The sequence below is a fragment of the Zootoca vivipara genome, chromosome 5 (genome assembly GCF_963506605.1).
Source record: "Zootoca vivipara chromosome 5, rZooViv1.1, whole genome shotgun sequence".
Taxonomy (NCBI): domain Eukaryota; kingdom Metazoa; phylum Chordata; class Lepidosauria; order Squamata; family Lacertidae; genus Zootoca; species Zootoca vivipara.
In genome coordinates, this window is record NC_083280.1 from 46011546 (window position 1) to 46038048 (window position 26503).

A 26503-nucleotide genomic window follows, 5' to 3' on the forward strand; every position below is an offset into this window, starting at 1 on the left:
TATAACGTTTCCAAAAAGGACAATTTACCCAACCAACACTGGAGGGTGGGAAGAAGACAGATTCTTAATGTTGTGTGTGCGTGTGTGTCAAGCATACAAGTTTTTCGCAACATCCAAACGACACTTTTGGCAGTCCGCGTCCGCCCCCCCCCCCCGTTTATTCCAGATTCATATTTTCTGTAGAAAATCCAGCGAATTACAAACAAAAAATAGAACACCGTATTTAATTTCTGAGGTGATTTCCTTCCAGCGCCGTCCCTCGCATGTTTACTTCAGAAGGAATCCCGGCCGGTTTCAAGCGAGTTTTAACTTCGAAACGCTGTAACCCAACAGTCACTTTCCTGGGAGTAAGCCCCACTGAACCCCTTAGAACTTTCCTCCGAGTAAGCCTGCACAGAAAGGAGTTTCCTGCTCAGCTCCCCTTGATAAAAGGCGGCGATTCCGCCCCACACCGGCCCGCCCCCTTTCTGAGAGGAGAGCGCAGGGACCGGGAGATCGCGAGACGAGATTTGCCATCGTCTGCTGGTTCCTCCGCTTCCCTCAGAGCGGGAGTTTTTGAGCGGATGTGTTTTCCCTCTCTTCCGCTCTTCGGCCTCGACGTTATCATCTCTGAGGTAAGGAGTTGGTGTGCCTGCGCATGGGCGGGGCAGAGGAGCATAACCGTCCGCGTTCCAGTTCCTACCCGCTCGAATCCACGAGGAGACCCACCCCACCCATTCGCTCCTTCTCACCGGACGCGCCTGCGCGGAACCGGGAATCCCCGATGCCCAGGACGGCGCGCGGGTTTTCGGTGGGCAGTTTCGCTATCAATTGACGAGTCGACGGTTCGCGTCAGTTCTGGGAGTCAGTAGTCAGACTGCTCTCCGCCCAGCAAAGGCAAACGGCCATTGAGGAAGCTGGGAGTCCTTTCATAATAATAATAATTAATTGAAGGTTTTAATATTAAAGCTGCTATTGGCATATCTCCCAGTTGCTCAGAAACTGAGTTAACCCTGGTTTTCCAATTTTGAGAAATTGTAGGCTGACTGGAATAAAAACGATGGTGTCTTAAATGTACAAATGAGGCCTGCCTTCTGAGTTTCTTTCTATCCCCAGCAACTGAGTGCATTTTGAAAATGGAAACGCCTGTATTAAACAAATCTACACTGTTATGCTCCACTCCAAAGAACTGCGAGACATCTGCTCAGAGTAGCAGCAGCAGCAGCTCAGGGAAACAGGTGTGTAGCTTTTATTATGTCTCTCCCTCCTAGCTGCTCCTAAACTGGTGTTATGTCACTGAATCTTTGGAGATTTCTGCAAATGAGATAAAGAAATCTTGGTACAAAATTTGACCCCAAGCTTAAAGTAAGAAACTCACCCCAAACTCACCCCTCAAAGATGTTTTTTGCCTACAACTCCCATGATCCCTAGCTAGCAGGACCAGTGCTCAGGGATGATGGGACTCGTAGTCTCAAATCATCTGGAGGACAGAGTTTGAGGAAGCTTGGTATAATAGATAACATTTGGGTGTTGTTTTTGCCTGTTATATGTATATGCATGCATATATAAAGCAACAAAAATTGGTTCATGCAGGTAGCTTGTTTTTTGTTTCCATATACCATTGTTATTAACAAAAAACTTATTCGTTCTTACTACTCCCATACAACATTCACTCTAGCCAATGAGTGCAACTCTAAGAGAACGATTGAAGAAAGCAAGACGGTCCTTTCATTCAGTTTTCACTGTTGCAAAGCGTCTTAAAATAGACGATGAGAACAATGGTAGTCCTTGTGAAGGAAGGGCTTTATCTAAAGGAGAGACATGTTCTAAGTCACAAAATGAGGGTGAACATTCAGAAAAAGTTCCTGATGCCACCATGTGTTTGAAAAGTGCTTTGCAAGAGAGAGAGCTCTGTGTATTGAAATATACTGGATGTAGTGAAGCTACACAAAGCTCTCCAGAAGTTCGGTCAGAAACAAATTGCGGACAACAGGAACTATTGGATGAAAAGAGAAGGTTAGCAAAGAAGATTCAGGAAAAGGAGGAATTTCTTCGAAGACTTAAACTCGTCAAAATGTACAGATCAAAGGTGAGACGCTAAAATGTTCTTGAAAATGTAATTACTTGAAAATGTTCGTTTTGTTTTAGCCCTATTGAGAGCTTTTAGAAATAAGTACTGCAAGGAAATGTGTGTTCCAATATTTCCTTAGTTCTATTTTAATTCTAGTTCTGTAATTAAGTGAAGTTCTACATTAACCCAAATGCTGCTCCCATCTGGCATTGTGCACTATAGCTATCGTCAACCATAGAAATGACTTACTGTAGACACAGGATGCTGATACAAAAAAAATGCACTTATGTGCAAGTCTTGTTTATTCCTTGTGTCTCTCCTGCTGTCTTTGTTCATTTGTGACTTATCCTGAATAGAAATTATATCTCATTTTAGCTCTGTAAAATTATGGAGGTGATAATTTAATGTTAATCATACTTGGAGTGGACTCATTGAAATCAATGGACACTTAAGCCAATTGCCTTCAGTGATTCAGTTCTGCGCAGTATCCATAGCACTTTTTCTGCTAGCCTAAGGATTTCATTCTGTGTAATAGAATTCCCCCTCCCCCCTTCTTTACCCTCAAGTGCCTTCCCCAGATCTGCTCCAGTGGGTTGGGGGAGAACCCAGAAGAGATTTAGGGGCATGGGAAGGGAGATTCAGTTGCACAGTGAAAAGTACTTGTGCTGACAGAACAAGTAATGCCCTCTATGTACATTGATGGTTCTGTGTAAACAGGAAGCAGTTTTTCAAACAAATGCTGCAGAATGAGGCTAATGTCCAATATGGAAAGTAACCAGATACCAAAGATTGATAAAACACAAGTTTTAAATGCCATTCTTTTAGGTAAATTTTCCACTATAATCTTTTAATGTTTTGTGTTTGTTTTAAGAATTGTTGGGAGGTCTAGCACTTAAGTTTTCAAATATTGCAGGTTTGGAAAAGGGAGAGAACTTGACAAACGTGATGTATGCTTGTTTGTTAAATCAATACTGTGATATTACCAAACAACTTCAGCTTTTTTGTCTTTTCCTCTTTCAGAATAACCCAACAGAGTTGCGGTCCCTAATATCAAAATGGCGGTGCAGTTCCCAAGCAATGCTATATGAGCTACAGTCATCCTTGTCTACAGATAGCAGGAAATTAAGTCTCACTCAACTGATAGACAATTTTGGATTAGATGATAAACTGTTACATTACATTAGAACAGAAGAAGACTTTACAGATGCATGATACGGGTGTTTCTATTTCATTCTTAACACATCAGAAGATAAATATTTTCAAAATTTAAATTTGGTTTTTGAGCTGCATTGCTGAACTGTTGTGAATCCTTGAATCTTTTAAATATTAAAAGACTGCTGCAAAAAGTACCTGATCAGTTCAATCAGTATGTGAAACTCAGCCCCCAACCCATTATCCTTGATTCTCAATGTCCCTTTAGGTCAGGGGTCAGCAACCTTTTCCAACCTTTTTCATCCCCCAGACCATGTGGTGGGCCGGACTATATTTTTTTTGGGAAATGAACGAAGTCCTATGCCCCACAAATAACCCAGAGATGCATTTTAAATAAAAGGACACATTCTACTCATGTCAAAACATACTGATTCCCGGACCGTCCGTGGGCTGCATTGAGAAGGCGACTGGGCCGCATCTGGCCCATGGGCCCTAGGTTGCCTACCCCTGCTTTAGGTCTTAAAGCTGCTGTTAGAATAGAAGACAACTGCCACACTTACACTGCTGCAATTTTAAAAGTCCAGTAGCCCTGTTGTGGTTTATAACTTCCTAACCCTCTGCTCCTCCTTTCCTATAATTTTGCCAATCCACTTTCCATTCTACAGGTGGTGCTTTTCCTGCATCTTAGCTGAAGTTTTCACTCAGTCCTACTTCTTTCACACTCTTCTATATTTAAAGTTCATATCTCCACTGCACAACCTTTGGCTCACTGCTTGTATTGTGCTTTAGACAACTGTCTTTGAATCCTGGCAAGCCTCAAGGTTTCACCACCACCAAGCACAATAAAATATAGTTTTTTTATTATTATTATTCCATTGTAAAATACGGTACATAGTGAATAATATGTCTTTTGATAATCAAAATGAGTGAGTTGCAATGTAATATCTAAAGCTATCTTAAATGTACTTGGGAAAAACCCACTTTTTTATTTAACACGAGAGAAATTTTTTGCTTCTAGTTGTGGACAAATCACCTTGCTAAAACTCTTGCACATCAAAGAAAGCTGGGAATGTTCTCATTCTCAGCCTCTCCACTTCAGCTTGAAGGACTGACAACTCCTGTGCCTGTGCTTTTGCAAGATCCACAAGCTGCTGTCTCTGAACAATGTCCTCATAATGCTCTTTGGAAATCCTTTGGTTAAGCAGCTCTGAGTCTGTAAAAATAAATAAATAGAATGTGTCTGGTCATATAGAATGTGCAGCAGATTGACAAACTGATCCATATGATTTGCTTTCTTCATATGTTTAAAGGGGAGCATTGTGAGAACAACATTGCAACAGTTCTCATTCTGCTGATGGAAACATGAACTAGCTCCAGTTTTGCATTTGATAAAACATTTCCTTTGCATCCTGATGAATATCAAGAGTTGGCTGTATTGAGTAGTGTAATCTACTACCCCCCTCACAGAAGTAACCCAAAATAATCTTGGGAAAAATTGGGGCACAGTTTATCAGTGTCATGGCAATTAGTGATGCCTTTAAGATCTTGTCTCACACTCCTGATTCACAGGTTACTTTTCCACCATTCTAAGATTGATTTGTATGCTCTTAATAACATACACTGGTATGAGTGTTGTAGGATGAAGTTCAGGAGAGAAAAATGATATGAACAGTGGATTAAACTTTGTATCAGAATACATCAAATAACCTGGTAATCCTTCAAATGTGACTCACCGGTAGCCTCATTAATGTGCCGCCTTTCTGACACAGTTACAAGCATTTCTTGTAATTCCTTGCTAAGTTTTCGGTTTGCTATGTCTTTCACACTGATTAGCCTCTCCAGCTCTTTCATGACAGTCTCACATTGTTGTACATTTTTCCTGTGAACCTGGTCATTTGAAAATAAGCAAACATACATACAAGTTGCTTGAGAACTGCTAAGTGAAAAGTTGCTAAAACAAGTTTTATTTCCTTGGTAAAACAGATTTGGGTATTTAGCATACTAACATAAGAGCTCAAAGTAAATTGCATTCATATATTGCATAAAACAGCAACAATAATACTATCATTAAAACACATCCAATATTGATAGCATGAAACTTAACACAAAAATTAAAGAAATTCACAAAAACTTTCCTGCTTCCTGATTTTTTAAAGTTCCACATGAAAAGCAGGAATATAAGAAGATGGTGAAGTGGGGGAAACATTTAGAACTGGAAGATCAGGATTCTAAATTGTTTGTGTAAAAGCCTGTTAAGTCCCACACATTTTAACAGACTTAACTGAAATATGTATGTTCAGTATTGAAGATGATTCATCCTATCCTATATGCCCTTACTGGAGCAAATCTTACTGGAGCCAGTGAGGATAGCTACCATGGAAGTGTTGAAAGAATTGCAGCCCTTTAATAGTTTGGGGATGAAGAAAACTGTAAACACAAGTTTTATTGTATATATAATTGTTGTAAGCTGTTCTGAAATCTTGATGAATTTTTTTATATTTATTAATAAAAAATAGTGGTATAACACAAAGTGATACCACACAAATAAATTGGAAGAGAGAAAGCTGTGTAGGTGTATACAGCAGTTGGAGAAGAAAGCATGAGAAAATCCTTTTACAATTGGACAACATATGCCCAGCACTGCACATAGTAATAGGAGACAGGGCAGATTTTTTGGGTGGTGGTGGTGATTGTACACTGAAGGAGAAGAGAAAGCTGTCAGTATGGTGAAAAGTGAAGACGAGAATAGAGAAGGAAGCAAATTGGATTTATTTCATAATGGCATTAGCCAAAACCCAGAAGGAAGTAGTGCCAAAACTAAGGATGGTGAGAGTGCTTTTATACTTTTGAGCTAAAGGTGGGTGTGTCAAATAGGCAGGACACTCCATACACTCAATATTTCCAAAGGGAGCTTACCTTATCTAGAAAATTTAGTGTTCCTTCCATTACTGAGACTTCATGATTCATTCGGCTGTCATAGTTTAATGCATTTAAGAACTGGGATTAAAAGCAGAGAGAAATCAAGCTAACAGAGTTGAAGTGCCAGACATTAAACATTGCTCCCCAATGCAAACTGAATCCCTCTGTAAGTATTCTTCAATAGTATGTTACGACTGTGCGTACTGCCCAAATCTTTTGGTTTCTCATACAAAGTAGTTCTTACTTAGGTAGCATGCCAATACTAAAGTTATGAAGTACTGATGAACATGCACAAAATACCAGTCACAAACACCATTCCTGGGGTAAGATGTCACTGGAGTAACACCATACTTCATATAGAGTAGAACTCTTAGATGCACCAATTAATGAAGAGTGATAAACAACTGAATAAAAATCACTTTCCTGAAACATACAGTTGGTTCAATTTATAGTAAAATCAGTGGAGCAATAACTTACAATCTGATGATGTTTGGTAACATTCAGCTTTTGAATATCTCGAGCCTTTTGGTTCAGATCTTCCACTTGCATCTGCATTTTTTTATGCTCCCATTCCAGCTGGAATATCCCTTTACGGAAATCTTTGCTTTCCACCATGCTGGCAACTTTCTTTTCTCCTTGAGCCTGGGGGTGAGGGGTGGGAGAGAAATTAACTCTGTATATAGCTTTATTGTTTACTTCAGAAAGAACTTACCGAAGGGAATTCTAAAATCCCAGATGTAATGAGAGAAAACAGAAACTGCAGCCACATTCCAATGAAGGGTCCTTTTTGTGCATTTATTAAATGTGTTGGCTTTTGAGTCACTCGGCCACTATTAAGGCTTACCCTATTAATGGCTACAAGATGGGAAAAGCACAGAGATCATTTACACTACATGGGTGCAGCATACACCATTTAGAATTTCAGTGCAAATCTGTACAGACTCAGTTTTGAAACAAGACCAGTTACCCGGATTACGCTGTTCAGCTCTTCAATTATGGTCCTGCTGATAAGAATAGCATCTGTGTAATCTGGTATTAAATTGGTACCATCTAGTTCTACTTGTCCTTGCTTTAAAAGAAACTGGACCATCAGATCTAGCTGAAATGTCATCTTCTGATCTCGAAGCCTACAATTGCAAAGGAAAAAAACTTTTTCAGTAACTGGTATATATAGTTCTAAATCACATTATGGCAAATGTATTTGGAATACTCCCAGCAATATTCCAAATGTATATGCCAATACATGTCTACTCAGAAATAACTGTGTTTACTCCAAGATGGGTGTAAGATTGCAGTCTAAGCACTCGGCGTACTGGTTAGTCTGGGCCTGAAAATGAATTTAAAGGAGGAATTAATCATAACAGCACCTTATGAACCTTAGTAGCTAAAAATGAGTATTAACCCTTCCAAGGACCAAGCTAGGTGTGGCATTAGTTACATAGTTAGCCTTCACATAGAATATTTTTTAAAGCAAACTAAGCAATAGGAGTCAGTGGAATTGACAGCAGTGTAGCTTTCCTTTGTTAAAGCTGTAATACCACAATATCAGTAAACAAAAAGAAAAAGCAAGCTTACAGATTGAGCTCAGCAAAAACCTGCTCAATGTCATTCCGTAGCCTCTCATCATCTTCAGTCCTCTTCTGAAGGAAAGTCTGCATTTCTGCAAGTATCAGTGCTTTTTGCTTCACCTAAGCAAACAGGGTGGCAGAACATGTTCACATTACCACTCAACATTTCCTTTGCCAAGAATCAGAATTCATGATCCAATTTCTTTAGCAGAACCGCAAGCATCTTGCACCCTTTTGATGGTTTAAACTTAATACTTCGGGATGCTTTCAGAGGTAAGAGTATCTATCACTTAATTCCTCTAACTGAGGCAAACATGTTTAGTATCTCTTGTAGTCTGTTTAGGTTTCTAGTGTGGGGGGTGTAGGATTGCTGAGTGCTCATTAGCTTGGGAAGGTTTTTTTATCCTCATCCCCTTATCTTGTGATTAAGTGTTGAGTGATGATTGATTCATTGTACTTTATTGTATCTTTTGTTGTACTGCGATGCTGCTCACTACTTTGGGAGCCTGTGGGCTAAAAGTGGTGTGTGTTTGTAATATAGCTTGAGAGCATAGCATACTAAACCACTGTTATTCACCCTGTTATTGGAGTGTTTAGGATGTTGTGATGCTGATGACTTGGCACATGTATTCTCTGCATACAAAGCCTAGAGAGGAATAAAAAGGGAGCTTTTTGCCTTGTGGGATCACTTAGATCCTGTCCATACATTTCCTACCAGGTGGGTATTGTGGAACTCTGACACTTGGTATAACATTCAGTTCAGATCAGATTACCATAATGTTGTTCAACTATGAAAATATTTTTCAAAGCACAGTACAAATAACTTTCCCTACCATCTGTTCACTTTCCACCTTGGCTCGCCGAGCTTCACAGAAACGTTCCCAGTTGGGAAGGTCAACACCCTCAGGTCTGTTTTCAGGTTCATCCATTTCGTCAATGCCTTTCATTAAATGGGCAAGTGCAGCCTTTAAAGCCTCTGCAGAGCCTGGCCGTTCACCATAGGGGTTAGCAGAATCCACTGGAACCTTCACCCTGAGAGCCCTTCCGCCATGTAACAGAGCAGACAAATAAGGATTCTGCCACAGGCTGCTTATGCATTCAGAATAAGTATGCTTGTCATTAAGATCACTTTGTTTCTAGCTGTATTTCTTTTGCGAAGTTTGTAGGTATTACTGGCTACCTTCTTGTTTACTTGCTTCCTTTTACAGTTCCACATATTGACCAGCAGTAGAGCCTACATTCCTTTCCATGGAGCAATGGGTTGGCAGTATGGATTGCTCACCTTTATAGTTTGAGGCTTAGTGACTTAATTGTAAATGGCACCCAGGACTTGAAGTAAATTGTATGTGTTGAACTAACTGGGAACAGTGTCCATGGTCCTATCATATTTAACATAGATGAAAGTGGACAATGACCAAGAAAGTCCAATGCAGTCCCATTTTGACTTCAAAAAAGGAAACTTCCCCAAAATGAGGAGACTGATAAAAGGAAAGTTGAAAGGGGAAGTCAAGGAGGTCCTTAGAGTTATTCAAAACTACAATAATATGCCACTGAAAACAAGTTGCTGGAGTGGTAATCCCTAACCACTGTCCATGCTTGTACGGACTGGAAAGAGTTGAAGTCCGAAAATATTACAGAGTCACAGGTTAGCCACTGCTGAGCTACACAGATTCTCAAGTCTTACTAGTTGAGCAAGCTGTAATGTGGAAAAAACTGCAAGGAACAGAGTTTAATAAGGAAAAAGGTGCCAGTTCAGGCAAGAACTATTTGTTTGCCAGGATGAACAATGTAAGCTGATCGTTTATAATAATGGTTCTGGCCTCATTGCTATCCTGTTCTATTTGCTGGTTTTTAAAGCAATTTATACTGTTTCTAATAAAAACTGCTACCCGTGGAAAAGTATTTTCCTTTCTACTGTAACAAAAAACAAAGAGCTCCAGGAAAAGGTTGGGATCAACACGGAAACTTACCTTGGTCGACGTTTGTAGAGTTTGAATAGCTGATCAATCTGATGAGTGGGAAGATCTGAAAATTCCTTTCTAAACCCACGTTCCATAAGCTAACAGTGAAGAGGAAAGCACAACCTTATGTCAGTCCGGACTGAGGTTAACAGTGTTAGTATGCACCATCCTGCTTGAGAAAGATCTACAGAAAACACTGAAGGAGTTGAGAACCTGCATAGATATAGTTGCAAAGTACAGAAGCTGACTTTTTAGTAGAATATATAGTGTTATTAGGGACACGGGTGGCGCTGTGGGTTAAACCACAGAGCCTAGGGCTTGCCAATCAGAAGGTTGGCGGTTCGAATCCCCGCAACGGGGTGAGCTCCTGTTGCTCGGTCCCTGCTCCTGCCAACCTAGCAGTTCAAAAGCACATCAAAGTGCAAGTAGATAAATAGGTACCACTACAGCATGAAGGTAAACGGTGTTTCCGTGTACTGCTCTGGTTCGCCAGAAGCGGCTTTGTCAAGCTGGCCACATGACCTGGAAGCTGTACACCGGCTCCCTTGGCCAATAACGCGAGATGAGCGCCGCAACCCCAGAGTCGGTCACGACTGGACCTAATGGTCAGGGGTCCCTTTACCTTTATACTTTTATTAACAGAATCTAGACATTCACCAAGGCAGCTTTGCAATACACTATAAACAAGATGTGGGGAACCTGAGGCCCAGGTGCTGGCTGGCATAAAGCAAGGCTAACTGTTCACCTTTACCTTGCTATCAGTCTGAAGCAGTGCCCAAATCCTGAGCTCAGTTATGAGTCAGTTAAAGTGTAGGGAAGAGGCATAATTTCGACACTTTATTTCATATATATCAGGCCAACATTGCCCTCATATTTCATTTTTATAACAGCAAGCTTAATTAAAAACAAACAAAAAACAAATAGGTAGCTGTCCTCTTACACATTTTAGAATGTCAAATACAGTGGACGGTCAGGTTGTGAACGTGATCTGTGCGGGAGGCACATTTGCAACCCACAGCATTTGCGACCCGCAGTGCCGCGCCTGCACGCACGGGTTGCGATTCGGTGCTTCTGCGCAAAGCGCGATTTAGCACTTCTGTGCATGCACAAGCGCCGAAACCTAGAAGTAACCCGTTCGGGTACTTCCGGGTTCACACGGTGCGCAACCCGAAAAGATGCAACCTGAAGTGTCTGTAACCAGAGGTATGTACACTGGTGGTGCTTTATAAATAAATAAAGTCTTAAGGAAAGAATGGTGGAGAGAATAAGAAGAAATATCAGGTGGAAACCATTCAGAAGACCATGTAATCTCTAGCTATTTGGATCCTAGTTCATGAATTTTTTTCACAAATATCTAGGCATATTTATTTCCATTTACTCACAAAATATTACAATGACAGTTTAGTATCAAAACACTAGTACTGCTTATAAAACAGTCCATTTCTACATAGGAATGGAACATCTACATGTGACTGACAACTTGAGTTGGATTACTTGAATGTAAAATTAGTTTAGTCCAAGTAATCTCAACAGTTTGTGAGTATTAATCTTACAGCTTCAGCTGAACAGTTTGGAGGTCTGGTTTTAAGGTTCTTACTTTGTCTTCAACAAATAAGATGTCATAGGCTTCTCTGTAGGCGTCCACTTCTGCTCTGGATGTCTTAACTGCTTCATGAGAAATTAACTACACCAAAAAAGTAGGTATGATTGAAATTACTTTTGGAACAGAAAAAGTCAAGTGAGCAATAATGTACATACAACCGTTCCCAGAAAAAAATAGCCCCTTGTCCTTGAAACTCAAGACATTCTTTTTTTTTAATATTAAAAGTATATTTATTTAATACCAAACATAAAATCAATATAGATCAACATAAACCAACACAACACAACGCAGATACAAAATCCAATTTATACAAAATTAAACAAACTTATAATGCAAAAAATTAACAAAACTTATAATACAAACAGAAAAAATAGAAAAAGAAAAAAAAGGAAAAAAGAAAATAACAAACAAACATAAAAACACAATAAACTTCCCAGAACTCCATATCAGTTCCCTACTTACAAATGAAATCAACTATGCTTTCCCCTTGCACATTAAATTCCTTATTTCATATCTCAATTTCTTCCTATATACATAATAAATCCAATAAACTTGTGCGAACTTAATCAAAGCAAATCACCCACCTGGAATTTATGCCCTCATTACAAAGATAATCGTCTACATATTTCCATTCCTTTTTCCATTTTTTCTTAGGGACTTTTCTAACTATTGCTGTTAATCTCGCTAGGTTCATAAACCACCAATTTAATATGCCAATCTTGGATAGTCGGTAATTAGTTTCCCTTCCATTTTTGAGCAAGCAACAATCTGGCCACAGCACATGCGTACAATAGGATATTTCTTCTATCTGTCAGTGTGTTTTCAGGGATTAGGCTTAATAATAATATCTCTGGCTTCTTTTCTAATGTCCATTTTAACATATTTTTCAGGCTCTCATAAACTTCTGTCCAAAACTTACTAACCCTTTTACAGCTCCACCAACAGTGGAAATAATGCCCTACATTTTCATTACATTTCCAGCATTTATCTATATCATTTTTATATATATTTGCTAATTTTACCGGGGTTAAATGCCACCGGAATACTAATTTCCACATGTTTTCCCTTATTCCCATACAAGCTGTAAAATTGATGTCCACCCTCCATAATCTGTCCCACTGGCTACTATATATTACTCTTCCCACATCCTGTGCCCATTTTATCATAACATGTTTTACCTCCTCATCTTTCATATCCCACTCTAATAGAAATTTATAAATTTTTGCTAATGATTTTTGGGGGTTTTCAATTAATAATTCCTGCAATTTCGATCTATTCAGGGAGCCAATTATTTTATGTTTCTTAAAAATGCTTTGCACTTGATGATATTGTAGCCAGCTCATGCAAAATTGTTCCACCTGATGGTATAATTTTAATACATATTCACCATTTATTTTTTCTATTAGGTCTTTGCCAAATAAACCTACTAAGATCCTTTCTCCATGTCTCAAATGTCTCTTTTTTGATTCTAATGGGAAGCATTTGAAATAGGAATAAAATTTTTGGTAAGACCATCATCTTGATCGCTGATATCCTTCCCGCAAACGTCAAATTGAGTCCATTCCATCTATCCAGATCCTCCTTAATTTTAATCCATATTTTGGCATAATTATCCTCAAATAAATTTACATTATTAGGTGTTATTATTATCCCTAAATATTTTACTTTATTTGTCACTTCCCAATCCTTAATTTTGCCTAGTTCTTCTAAATCCACCTTCCTCATATTTTTGGTCATTATTTTGGTCCGTCCCCCCCCCTTAAGTTACCAATTTCTTATCTAAAATCTTTATTGTTTCTATTGGATCTTCCATCACTACTACAAGATCCTCAGCGAAAGCCTTTATCCTATATTCCCTTCCTCCCACCTTGACTCCTTTGAAGTCCTTATCATTCTTGATATCTCGTATCAAGAATTCTAAGGACCAAATAAACAATAGCGGGGATAGACGCGTCCCTTTAGTTATATCAAATTCCTCTGAAATCCTTCCATTAATGATCAATTTTGCCACCTGCTTATTATAAATTGCATTAATTCCTTCCATAAATCTACCTTCAACCCCTAGTTTTCTCAACGCTCCCTTCATAAATTCCCAATTTAGTTTATCGAAAGCTTTCTCAGCATCCAGGAATGCAAATGCTACTTTTTTTACTGGGACTCCAATCAATATATTCTAATAAATTTAGAATAATTCTAATATTATTTTGCATTCCTCTTTTAGGCAAAAATCCTTGCTGTTCACATCCTACCGCTCTGTTCAATAACCCTTTAATTCTATTTGCTAATATCTCCGCAAATATTTTATAATGAATATTCAACAAGGAAATTGGTCTAAAATTCCCCATATCTTCCTTCACCCCTCTTTCTTTCGGGATTAAGGTTATAAATGTTTCTTGCCATGTTTTAGGTATTGCCCTTCCCAAGAACCTCATTTGCTAATTTCTGGTACACCTCTATCAACTCATTTTTAAAGATCTTATAATGCTTGCCGGAAAGGCCGTCTGTTCAAGGCGATTTCCCTGATTTAAGTTTGGCTATGGCCTCCTCTATTTCCTGTCTCGACACCAACTTGTTTAACATTTCTTTTTCTTCCATATTCATACCAATCCCGTTATGATTATTAAAATATTCTTCCAATTTGCTCTTACTCAAATCTTTCCCCTTATATAATTTTATATAATACTTAACAAAACATTTTTCAATATCCTCCACATTAGTCCATCTCTTTCCCCCTTCCTTTATTGATGTAATTAACCTTTCGCTTTGTTTTGTCTTGAGTTGCCAAGCCAATGACTTCCCTGTTTTGCCACCGTACTCAAAAACTCTTTGTTTGGCCCATTTAATTCTATTCTCTATTTCCTCATCCATCAATTGTTTCAAATTATTTTGTAAAAATTTTATCTGTGTTATTAATTTAATATCTTTTGGTTTTTTCCCTAATTCAACCTCTTTCATCTCAATCTCTTTCTTTATTTTTTCCAATTTTTCTGCCTTTTCCTTTTTCATTCTACCTTTTTGCTGAATATACATTCCCCTGAAATAGGCCTTGCTTGCGTCGCAGATCGTTGATAATTCCATCTCATCTGACAGATTGTTTTGGAAGAACTCATTTACTAGCGCCTTCATCTTTAACAGTGTTAACTGTTAACAGACATTCTTTAACAGTATTTCTATGCTCACACAGATACAGTGGAACCTCGGTTTACAAACGTGATCCGTTCCATGGAGGCGTTCGTAAACGGAGGCATTCACTCCCCAAAGGCAAGCTTTGCGCGTGCGTGAAGCACTGATAGAGCGCTTCTGTGCACGCACACGCTGCGCAGATCAGATCTGCGCATCCAACGCCACGGCATGGGCGTACCCAGGATCAAAACTGGGGGGGCAAGGGGAGGGGCCAAGGCACGGAAGGGGAGGGGCCACAAAGTGGGCGGGAACAGCGAACTCGCGCTCCGCCGGGCTGTGCCCCTCCCTAGAAGCAGGGCTGGTGGGCGGAGGCGGAGCCCAGCCCAGCGGAGCGCGAGTTCAGCGTTCCCGCCCGCCGCGCCGCGCTCTCTGGTTCCCCGCCGCGCTTGGCCTTGCCAGAGGGCGCGACGGGGAGCTGGAGGGAGGGCGCAGCGCGGCGGGCGGGAACGGCGAACTCGCGCTCCGCCGGGCTGTGCCCCTCCCTAGCAGCAGGGCTGGTGGGCGGAGGCGGAGCCCAGCCCAGCGGAGCGCGAGTTCAGCGTTCCTGCCCGCCGCGCCGCGCTCTCTGGTTCCCCGCCGCGCTTGGCCTTGCCAGAGGGCGCGACGGGGAGCTGGAGGGAGGGCGCAGCGCGGCGGGCGGGAACGGCGAACTCGCGCTACGCCGGGCTGTGCCCCTCCCTAGCAGCAGGGCTGGTGGGCGGAGGCGGAGCCCAGCCCAGCGGAGCGCGAGTTCGGCGTTCCCGCCCACCGCGCCGCGCTCCCTGGTTCCCCGCCGCGCTTGGCCTTGCCTGAGGGCGCGCCAGGGAGCTGGAGGGAGGGTGCGGCGCGGTGCGGCGGGAATGGCGAACTCGCGCTCCGCCGGGCTGTGCTCCGCCTCTGCCCACCAGCTCTGCTTCTAGAGTAGGGCAGCTGCCCTAACTTGCCGCATGGTGGGTACGCCCTTGCGCCACGGAACTCGGATGTAAACACTTCTGGGTCCGTGGCATTCGTAAACAGAGGCGTTCGTAAACAGGACTGTTTGTAAACCGAGGTACTACTGTACTAAATTGCCATCAACAGATAGCAGGAGGGTGTAACATGCACAGCACCAGGGATAAAAAAGGGACACGGGTGGTGCTGTGGTCTAAAAAACTGAGCCTCTTGCGCTTGCTGATCAGAAGGTCAGCAGTTCAAATCAGTGCAACGGGGTGAGCTCCCGTTGCTCTGTCCCAGCTTCTGCCAACCTAGCTGTTCAAAAGCACAGCAGTGCAAGTAGATAAATAGATACTGCTGTGGCAGGAAGGTGAACAGCATTTCCGAGTGCTTTGGCTTCCATCAAGGTGTTACATTGTGTCAGAAGTGGTTTAGTCATGCTGGCCACATGACTTGGAAAGCTGTCTGTGGACAAGCGCCGGCTCCCTTGGACTGAAGTGAGATGAGCGCCGCAGCCCCACAGTCAACTTTGACTGGACTTAACTGTCCAGGGGTCCTTTACATTTTACCTTACCTTTTACGTACCAGGGATATCTTATGTATTTGGTGGTTTATTCAGTTAGAGGAGAGATTTTTAGAGAGAATTAATGTAGAGTGTTGGTCAAATTCCAAAAATTATTTTTACCTTTTCCTTCCTCTTTTTATTAAGGTAGTGATGGAGCCCAGCTTCTCTTGAGCTCAGCTCTTCATCCAAAAGTAGTGAGTAAAGGAGGTTAGTTATTTTGAGTTCTTCCTGGGAAAAGGTTTCAAAAAGGAACAGTCAGACTATAGTTTCTAAGTTTGTAAGGAAGTAGCAGTGGTGAATACATGCAGACGCTCACCTGGTATATAACCATTTCTGAGTTGACTTTTTTCTCAAAGAGCCTTGTCACAATTTCATCAAAGGATTGTGTAGTTTCCTGAATAGAACTTTGAAGTTTCCTCAATTCAGTGTCCAGAATCTAAGGGAGGAAAGGGGAGGGGGAGGTGCTGTGTTTGAATACAGATTATACGAAAGATTGCGGCTCAATGAACTTTTTGTTTGTGCTTCTTTTGTTTGTGCTTCTTTTAAAATCTGATACTTTGTTTTTAAAGCATGTAAAATTTGAGATGTTCAATTTGAGATTGTAAGAACAAGCCCAGCAATAATCAGGTTTGAAACACATGGCATCCTCTCTTATCGTCTTAGTCATTTAGCAGGTAATTAGCCCGGGGTGGGGAATGAACAAAAATAATTAACTAATAAAGAGGTGATAACCAGGGGAAAAACCCAGATTGATGGAGAAAGGTAGCCAGTGGATCTAGCTGACAACTGTCTCCAGTTTTCAAAGGCTAGTGTTTTCAGCAGCCTCAGTTTGGCTTAAATATGCCCATTTCTGATGTGATTAATGTATTCTCTATCCAGGTTACCAATAACCTAAATATATCCCATGCCATATATTTTGATTGAAATTTTCTTTAGTTCTAGGCCTATTTCACAACATTACTTGTTCCTTTGAAATATTCAAGTCAAGCAATATGAGGTTTCTTGGTCATCCCAGCTGACTTGAGAACTTCACTACATTAAGACTTGTTCACTTCCAGTGAGTTAATTTTAATGTGAATTGTCCAGTTGTGAAAACAGGCCATGAATAGCAACTTGATTTTCTCAATCTAAAATTGCAAGGCAAAGATTGTTATTTTTCTTGCTCATCTAATACTGTGGTGCTTATAACTAATTATTCACTCTGTTCAATTACAATCTGAGTAAAAAAACTGACAAGATACAGTATTTTTCGCCCCATAAGACGCACCTGACCATAGGAAGCACTTAGTTTTCCGAGGAGGAAAGGGGAAAAGTCCCGTTTTGGGGGGGGATCAGCTCAAGTTGTGCAGCTTCTTTTGCAAAGAGGAAAAGCCCCATTTTAAAGGATCAGCTCAAAGTTGTTGAGTTTACTTTGCAAAGGGAAGAAATCCTGTTCAACTCACAGTTCTGCAGCTTCTGATAATCTAATCAGCCAGATAATCCAATCAGCCAGTCACATGTTGCTGGGGAAGCAAACAACCTCCCTCTGCAGAACATTCAACAATGGAGGCATGGGCAAGGGGGCGGGGACACTAGTGAGCGAGCATCCCTTATCTCCCTCCCCGATCTCTTGCAATCAGCTGCTGAGCGGCTTCCTCTTTCCCTCTTGTTAGCCTTTAGCTCTTTCTAAAAAAAGAAGAAGCACTATCTGCTTTTCGCCCCTGGGCAATTTGGCTCCAGGGACCACACATTCGCTCCATAAGACGCACAGACATTTCTCCTTACTTTTTAAGGAGGAAAAAAGTGTGTCTTATGGAGCGAAAAATACGGTAGTTTTTAACAACATGACTATACCAAATTCTTGGAAAGCTAGTTAGGGTTTACATTTTCATTTTGCCTCATCAAAGAAACTTTCAAGCTAATCATACTAGATTTGAATTTATCTAAAGTAGGTAGAAATACTTTTCAAAGGCTGATAACCTTGATAAAGGGGACACAGGTGGTGCATAGAGCCCTGGGGCTTGCCGATCAGAAGGTCAGCGGTTCAAATCCCTGTGACGGGGTGAGCTCCTGTTGCTCGGTCCCAGCTCCTGTCAACCTAGCGGTTTGAAAGCATGTCAAAGTGCAAGTAGAAAAATAGGTACTGCTCCAAGCGGGAAGGTAAACAGTGTTTCCGTGTGCTGCTCTGGTTCGCCAGAAGCGGCTTTGCCATGCTGGCCACATGACCTGGAAGCTGTATGCCGGTTCCCTCGGCCAATAACACAAGATGAGCGCCGCAACCCCAGAGTCGGTCACGATTGGACCTAATGGTCAGGGGACCCTTTACCTAACCTTGATAATCCTCCTTCTCATCTTATTTCTGTTTACCTTTCTGTGTTTCTCTCTCTCTTCATTCAGTTCCTTAACTTTCTTCTCATATTCTTTATATTGTTTTATCTCCTCTTCATTCCACAGTCCTTCTGGTTTTACTGTAAAAGCAGGTGCTGGAATCTCCTGAATATATAAAAGGGGGAGAGAGATTCAAAAACAGCACTGGATATTTACTAACATTATAATGCTTAAAGGATTTATACCTTGAATTTCAGAATGTTACTTTCTGGTGACACTCAATATCATGATGGAAAAGATCAATGAACTGCTGCTGTGTAGGCATGAGGTTTGCACAGTTCCTCTCCACTATACTGCACCCTCAAGGAGACTGAAACCTGCTTCTTTTAATTTTAAACTAACAATACTCTCCCATGTGTGTGAACTCAGGGATCTCTGGTTAGATTATACTACAATTTGAGGGGGGAAACCAAGGTTTTGAAACCTCACTTGGATCCTGGTTCGTTCTCACCATAGTTTAAATGAACCACAGTTTTCCAGGTTCAGGTGTCACAGGAAATTCTGGTTGGTTTATGATCAAAAGTGGAAGCATTTTGCCTCTTCAAAGTCATTTTCATTGTTATCAAGCCTACCTATGTCCCTAGTGCACATGTTACACCAACATATCTGGTTTCCTGTAAAAGTATGGGAATGTGAAATATGGGGTCCTTGATCTATTGAGGTCCAGCACCGAGGGCCTTCTGGCGATTCCCTCATTGTGAGAAGTGACGTTACAGGGAACCAGACAGAGGGCCTTCGCAGTAGTGGCACCCACCCTGTGGAACGCCCTCCCAGCAGATGTCAAGGCAATAAGCAACCATTTTACTTTTAGAAGACAACTGAAGGCGGCCCTGTTTAGGAAAGTTTTTAATGTTTGATGCTGTACTGTTTTTAATATTCGGTTAGAAGCCGCCCAAAGTGGCTGGGGAAACCTGGGGAAATAAATGTATAAATAATAAATTATTATTATTATTATTATTATTATTATTATTATTATTATTTTGTTAGTTGCATGCCATGGAGGTTATTGTTCTGCCCTTACGTACACTTCGATTACTTGGCGGGGGGGGGGGAGAGACAACTGGGGATGCCTTGTGCATCCAGTTATAGGAAAAACTTGCCTTATTGCCGCTACCTGAAGTGAAAGGGACTTTCCCCACACACAGTCTGAGTCTGGACACAAGTGACATTTCATTACAAAAGACATGGGTGGAGAGTTCTTGGGGCATACTGTGTTGAGTGGAGTTAATCCACTATCATGCCACAGGGGGGAAGCCCAGCCAGAGAGTCATAACTACCTCTCCAATCTATTTTTATTGTTTACTTTCTTACAATTACACCCTACCTTTTTCAGTCATAGAACCCAAGGTAGCATGATATATGTGTACAGTGGCAAAATGGATGCTTCAACATCCGAAGGTTTCGACTTACGAAGAGCGCCACAGAACGGATCGCCTTCGTAAGTCGAGGTACCACTGTAGTTCCATGGTGGCCACCTATCTAAGCACTGCTTAACTTAACTTAAGGGCTATTTTTAGTGCTGAATGATATCAGTTTCCTAGAACAAGTGTTTGAGGTCTCTCTCTATGAGATTAATGCTATATTTATTTGTTGTCATGTGAAGTCTTACTTTAGCTATGAGTCGATAAAAACAGGACTCACCTTCTTTAAAATATCTTCCTTTTTTATTTCAAGGACTCCATTCATCATGTCCATAAGGCCACGCTCTCTCGCATTGTCCTCCTGAAAGCAAGAACAAAATAAGACATAACAATGTAGAAATGGAGCATGAGATGAAAGAAGTGAAAAGTGTAGAAAATAAAGCCCTGTTGTCACCAAACTACCTGAGCAGCAAGACGTCGTTTATAGTTAACTCTAGACATAATTTTTTCTTTTGCTTTCTGCAATGGGGTCAAGTACTTTTCCACTTTGATCTGTGAAGACAAAAGGTTCAGATCCAGCTTTTTCAGCAAATAGGCTGTCTGAGAATTCACAGTCCCCGCCCTACCTGCTAAATACCAGTCATTTTCTTAGCATCCCTTTTCAACAGCAATACTGCACTCTCTCACGGCCTTGTAGAGTCTATACCCTAAAATATCCATATTCTAGAGTAAGGGGTGCATCTCCAGGGTCACAATGTTGAAGCAGAACCTCAAGCCAGCTGATCAGTGCTTCAAGCCTTGTTGGGATTGACTACACACTGAGTTGCCAATTGGGCAGACCCACCCATCTGTCCAAGCAGCCTGCTGGGGGAGCTCAGGATCCAGCCTGCATCTGGACCCTGTTCCCCACCCCTGCATTCAAGCAAGTAACCCCATCTGCCTGCCTGGGAATACTAGGGCCAAAGTACATGCCATGACAAATGTCACCAGATGTGTGCAATCCTCTTTGAAGGGATGCAGCTCCCCAGGTGACACATGCACTCTTAGTGTTCAAGGCAAGAAAGATCTGGATTTTGTATACTCGACCTCTGAGTCCTGAATGATCAGTGCTTGATCTGGCTTCTCTTTCTCGGAAAGAACTGGCACCCAAATTTCTTCTTTGAGCTCCAGCTGCATCAGGATCTCTGCGATCCTAACATTTCTTTCTTGCACACGTACAATTTCTAGGTCTTTCATTCGGATGACTGCATCAAACTCCTTATTGAAATGACTCTTGACATTGTAAATGATGTTCTGAAATAACAGGTAAGAAGATGGCATCAATACTGCAAAAGGTATGTAGTATGACTGACAGCACCTTTGAACACTTGTCTCTGGGGTCTTTGCTTAGGTCTTCTGCTGGCATCATTAGATGGAGGAAGATGGAAGTTTCAGAGTAGAAACTTTAACCTTACAAATTTGGGCTGCTCTGGACCACCAGGTGTCCTTCCTTCCCCTCCCCTCATACAGACCAATACGTTATGAACCAAGATGAAACTTGTAGGTTGTATTTTTCTTGAATTAAAATTCAAAATTCTTTCTAAAGTCCTGGGCAGTGCATAATCCCTATACAGTGGTACCTCTGGTTACGAACGTAATTCGTTCCGGAGGTCTGTTCTTAAGCTGAAACCGTTCTTATCCTGAGGTGCGCTTTCGCTAATGGGGCCTCCGGTGCGCGATTTCCGTTCACAACAACAACAACAACAACAACAAATTATTATTATTTATACCCCAGCCATGTTCGCATCCTGGGACAACCAGGAGCAGCTAATTCCAGGTTAGCGGAGCTCGTAACCAGAAGCGTTTGTAACCAGAGGTACCATTGTAATACACACTCAAAAGCGAATCTTGCATAATTCCCAACAGAGGTTGATTCAACAAAGAATGTCAGCTTTGTTTTATATGCTGGAACAAATGTGGTAATAAAAGTATTTCCTAACAGCATGCCCACTCAACTGTTTCAGTCTATGGGACTAGCACTGTTACAGGTGGCACATAGTATTTGTTCGGCACTTGTAAGAAATCACTCTTTTAGTGAGGCAGTCCCTACACTTTGGAACTCCCTGCCTGTAGATATCAGGCAGGAGCCTTCACTCCACTCAGCCATGAAGCTCACTGGGTGATCTTGGGCCAGTCACTGCCTCTCAGCCTATCCTACTGCAAAGGGTTGATGTGGGGATTAATTATAGGGAGGGGGAGAACCATGTATGCACCTTGAGCTCCCTGGAGAAAAGATGGGTTATTAGATAGATAGAGCTCATTCAAATGCCACATAAATTTCAGCTGACAAGGGATTTCATATTTACTTACTTTCAAAGGATACTATACTATCCTTTGAATAGAATCCTAGAACTACCATAGCTAGAAGACAATCTTCTTCAGTCCTTGTATCAAAGATGGACTCTCCTTAATCAATCCTATTAACTGACTTAAAATATCATTTGGATTCTAGCATGTTCCGAGCAATTGACAGGTTCAGAGTTAAATCTGTTAGAATGGGCAGACACATTTGTTGCTTATGTGGCCTGTATTCTGTCATTCCCTTTTATAAAAAGCGAGTAAATGAAGGATCAAAATTCCAAAGGAATAAGATAGTATGAACAGTTTTGCAGCAAAAAAACCCTATCCCATTAGAGGATACTGAAGAGCAGTTTTGACTATAGTTAATGAAATAATAGAAAAACATCTATGAAAAAGTTACCCGTAGCAATAGAATTTGGTTAATCTTCTCCTCTCGAGTGTGCACTTCTAGCTGGTGGTATAAAGTTGATGTATTTCCACCATAAAGTGAACTCATGCTCCCCACCAGAGCATCTACTTTTTCTTCTTCCTGCTTCTCCCCTTCCTCTGTCCTTTCCCCTTCAATGACTGAAGGTTGAGATTCAAATTCAACGATTTGCCTTCGAAGCTAGATATGTATAAAAGAACGCAGCAGCTTAGAACAATTGAACACATGGTGCCAAAATCAAATGGATCCTACAGAACACATATCCGAGAATTTGGCATGAAACAATTCCATTTATTTCAGATTAAAATATACATATATGCAATGTGAGCGCCTGAAAACAAAATGAACAGGGCATCATCGCCTGAAGGCACATGGCAAGCAAACATTTTGAAGCAAAGCATGTCTGGGTCTGGTGAGTGCTTGGATGGGGGATTCGCTGGAGCCTCTCTTGAGTCTCATGGAAGAAAGAAAGAAAGAAAGAAAGAAAGAAAGAAAGAAAGAAAGAAAGAAAGAAAGAAAGAAAGAAAGAAAGAAAGAAAGAAAGAAAGAAAGAAAGCCAATGATAGAATAAAAAACCAATGTTTGTGGAAATTTGATTAGTTTACATAGCTCAGGAGTATTTGACAAGCTTACTTCATTAGATGCATGCCTCAGATTACAGGTGTTTGCTACTAGCCTCAGTTGTCTAATTTAGAGTTCTTTGTGCTTGGGGATGGGAAAAGCAGAAGTACAGGAAGGGTATAATGAAGAGGAATTCTGGAGATGAACAGTGAATCCTTAATAATAGTATACGTTGCGCCTTTGGCCTCAAACAGAAATGACATTTCTCATTCAATGACTCTCTGCACGAATTTTCAGAAAGTAAATGGGAGCTGCAGGGGCCCCTGATCTGAATTAGGGCTATAGAATGGGGGAGATTTATTTTAACCCTTTGGCCCCACTTCCACAGTTCTGACCTGGATGCCCCCAGCCCCAACTGATATTTTTATTTGGAGGAAAGCTCTCATGCACAAAGGAGCTGCCAGAGGGGACGGTGGAGGGAGGAAGAGATTCTGATCAGGACAATAGTCCTACTCTCTTCCATCCCACTGTTTTGATCTAGAGTGCCCATCACAGATGCTACTCATGCAATTAATGAGTAACATGAAATCCGGTTTGGCCCCATGTTTATTTAGTAGTCTCAGGGCAGTAATCTCAGGGCAACTACTGTACTAGGAATAACTGGTAAGCACATCAGCTCATGGGAATACTGACATCTGTGCCCCATGTTATATGTTTCCAATGAGATCTACTATTTTAACATGAATTGCTATGTTTCATATGTACTGTTCATAGGAGTTTTCTGTCTGTATTGCTCTACATAGTACTGTAGATGCAATTGTTTTAAATTCATGGTTAAGGATATAGAGCTAATGAGTGAGTATTTCTAAGAGCAAAATTCTAAATTATGAGGTGTAAGGTTTATAATGAACAATATCACTTCATTCAGCATGGGAAACATCTAAGAGGATGGCCTTGAACATTAGGGTTATTATGGATGGGGATTTATTTTTTGAAGTGGTAAAGAGATTCTACCTTTAGATCTATTGATTCAATCTTCTTTAAATAACAAACTCTCTCCAACATGTACTGTTCTTCCGGACTCTGTTCTTTCATTGGGTAATTCTGAACTTCGTAGGATGAGTGGAAGGCCTTTTGGGTGGAGAAGGGGGAAATAAAGATTCTGTGGGTGAGGTTCTTTCATGTTACTTCAAGAAAATGTTCAACACTGACATGTGCAAACTCTGTCCATTCATTTGAAAATTTACACCAACAATCCAAACGTCAGCTCCTGCCAAATTGTAACAAAATTAAGATTTCAAAGTCATAACCTGCTAATATGGAGAAGCCTTACATAGGAAGATGGGAAGTTATCATACTGAGTCAGACCATTGGTCCCCCGATCAGTGTTGTCTACTCTGGCAGCACCTCTCCAGGTTTGTCAGGATACTTCCCTAGCCCCACCTAGCGATAATAGGGATTGAACCTGGGATTTTCTCATTCAACAGCTATGGGCTGTTGGGACTGGGAGACTTTCCACAGTTTGAACAGACAAACTAAGAGACTGCATATGGTAGTTCATTTTTCAACAAGGCCCTGGAGCTTTTCTAGGCTGCTCACAGTTCTCTAGATCCTTAAAAAAGCTCCCCCTTGATCAGTTCTGTTTGAGCTATGATTAGTATCTCTGGCCTGAAAAAAAACATGTCTGAATTTTTAAGTCAACATGATACAATGCAACTAATATTTTGGCTGTGTTTGCACAGCCTGCTAGACTACAATTTAGTGCAATGTGAATGAGCAGGAACAAGCCAAAGCAAGCCCCCTCTTCATGTATGGAGAGGAGGAGTTTGGCAGCTTTTGCTTCCGAGTTATCATAGCTTGCCATGTCATTTGGACCCAGAACTGAGTCCAGTTCTCTCCTAATTAGCATAAGTTTCAAATTTGTTATTATTCATTCATTTATTTTTTTAGCTCCTACTATGTTTATTCTGATTTCTCTCCTTTTATATAAATTTTACTTATAATTTTCCCATTTTACATCAAATTCCAATACCCCATTTCTCCCCCTTTCTGCAGTTGCTTCAATTCATAATGTCTTAACTGCATCTCCTAATTTACACCTAATTATTAATTATCCCATACATTCAAAATTGGTTTTATCTCACTGCATGTCTTTACACTTAATCGTGCTAATGATTGTATCTGTATACAATTTTTTAAAAATATTCAATAAACAATTTCCAGTCTAAATTAAAGACTCTGTCATCTTGGTTTCTTATTCTTCCGGTGAGTTTCGCCATTTCTGCATATTCCAATAGTTTTTGCTGCCATTCTTTTATAATTAATATTTTATTGAGTTTGGTCCACGAGATCTTCTGGCTCATGGGACAGTATCCTGCATGTACACTTATGTGGGAGGAAGTGTCATTGAAAGCAAAGGACATTAATTCAAGTAGCCATGTATGGAATTGCTCTGTTAATTATTTTACTTCGGTACTTTAATTACAACAGGACCAAGCTGAAAGAAAAAGTCAATATAAGTTACCTTAACTGAACGCCCTTTAACTGACATGGTATCCCAACACTCTCGTTTGATGATCTCACGTAAATAGCAGTTGGCCAGATTTTCCATCTCTATATCCTTCTTTACCTTTTTTTAGAATAGAAAAAACAAATGAGAAGGATACCAATTCTACTAGGTTACATGAAAATCATATATATATATTAGAATGTGCTAAGCAAACCTACAGGAGGACTAAGTAGGAAAGGGCTGTTTTGCACCATCCTGCCCCCTGCCTGGCGTGATCTCCTAGCCAGCAAGAGCTGGGTGTGTTGTTTGCCTGTGCAGTCTGCTTGTCCTGTTAAGATAACTGCCTGCAGATAAGAATGTGTGCAGATTACAGTGTGGGGTTTTGTCTGATTGGTGGTGGAGTGGATACAGCTGACCACCCGCCAAATGTGGTCATCGGAGGGTAGGGGGATAATGATCTGGCCCATCAACCAAAAAAGGTTCCCCACCCCTGCCTTAGGTAACTTTTAAAATTCATGCCAGCATTTAGTGTTCCTGTGTTCTAGTTCTTTACTCTGTGCCCAATGTTTCTTTCTCTTCTGCAGCAATCTCTCCCCACAAGTTCACCTTACCCTTGCCACTTCTGCTTCACTATGCACTTGCTGTCTCTCTTGTTCTTCTACGTCCAGATTGAATTCGTATTGCTCCAGCATCTCAATTTTTGGTACCATTGCATTTTCAAACATCATATCCTGAATCTGTTTTTTTTAAATGGTAAAGTATTAGAGAGGCAGGCTCAAAATGTGCTTGTAAAAAGTGAAGGTGCAACATGCTTGTCCAAACATACAGCGGACATGGATGAAGAAGCTGCAATCAAACAGCCTTTGAGTGGTTCCACTTTCTGCCTTAGAGTATTTGGGAAGTCTGCGTCTCCATGTTTTAGTATCAGCAAATATCTATCTACTTATGAAACTGTAGGAGGTACATAGTGCCTTTAAAGTTTGGAATGATTCAGACACTGCTCCTTCTTCATGCAGGTGTTGGAA

At 40.9% G+C, this 26503-nt stretch overlaps 2 protein-coding genes across 4 annotated transcripts in view; one reads left to right on the forward strand and one right to left on the reverse strand.

Annotated features, from left to right (window-relative positions):
* Positions 1–537: 537 nt before the first annotated feature.
* Positions 538–3864, forward strand: SFR1 (SWI5 dependent homologous recombination repair protein 1). 2 transcript variants are annotated; one of them, XM_035133490.2, is made up of 4 exons: positions 538–614; positions 1096–1217; positions 1658–2068; positions 3071–3864. In XM_035133490.2, the coding sequence occupies exons 2-4, from the start codon at positions 1116–1118 to the stop codon at positions 3260–3262; spliced, it is 705 nt and encodes a 234-aa protein (XP_034989381.1). In that variant the 5' UTR covers positions 538–614; positions 1096–1115; the 3' UTR covers positions 3263–3864. The 2 variants fall into 2 exon arrangements, with proteins under 2 accessions (XP_034989381.1, XP_060130707.1); XM_060274724.1 differs by lacking the exon at positions 538–614 and having other exon boundaries at positions 628–1217.
* A 175-nt stretch (positions 3865–4039) lies between these two features.
* The window catches only part of CFAP43 (cilia and flagella associated protein 43), a 54093-nt gene continuing 31629 nt past the window's right edge, over positions 4040–26503 (reverse strand). For both annotated transcript variants that reach the window (XM_035134003.2, XM_060274723.1), the window contains 19 exons: positions 26090–26215; positions 25494–25598; positions 23984–24100; positions 22382–22588; positions 20728–20934; positions 20104–20193; positions 19922–20002; positions 18260–18385; positions 16230–16349; positions 16034–16141; positions 11248–11334; positions 9660–9748; positions 8523–8730; positions 7697–7809; positions 7089–7248; positions 6599–6763; positions 6119–6199; positions 4936–5089; positions 4040–4415 (listed from right to left, as the gene is read on the reverse strand). In XM_035134003.2, the coding sequence (XP_034989894.2) occupies positions 4240–4415; positions 4936–5089; positions 6119–6199; positions 6599–6763; positions 7089–7248; positions 7697–7809; positions 8523–8730; positions 9660–9748; positions 11248–11334; positions 16034–16141; positions 16230–16349; positions 18260–18385; positions 19922–20002; positions 20104–20193; positions 20728–20934; positions 22382–22588; positions 23984–24100; positions 25494–25598; positions 26090–26215 (2520 nt within the window). In that variant the 3' untranslated portion in view covers positions 4040–4239. The remainder of the gene's footprint in view (positions 4416–4935; positions 5090–6118; positions 6200–6598; positions 6764–7088; positions 7249–7696; positions 7810–8522; positions 8731–9659; positions 9749–11247; positions 11335–16033; positions 16142–16229; positions 16350–18259; positions 18386–19921; positions 20003–20103; positions 20194–20727; positions 20935–22381; positions 22589–23983; positions 24101–25493; positions 25599–26089; positions 26216–26503) is intronic.

What these genes read in the sequence shown, in the direction of transcription:
- SFR1 (XM_035133490.2), top strand. Translation starts at nt 1,116, where the DNA reads ATGGAAACGCCTGTATTAAACAAATCTACACTGTTATGCTCCACTCCA. An exon ending in GCAGCAGCTCAGGGAAACAG is followed by an intron (nt 1,218 to 1,657) that starts GTGTGTAGCTTT and finishes CATTCACTCTAG; the next exon opens with CCAATGAGTGCAACTCTAAG. An exon ending in TCAAAATGTACAGATCAAAG is followed by an intron (nt 2,069 to 3,070) that starts GTGAGACGCTAA and finishes TTCCTCTTTCAG; the next exon opens with AATAACCCAACAGAGTTGCG.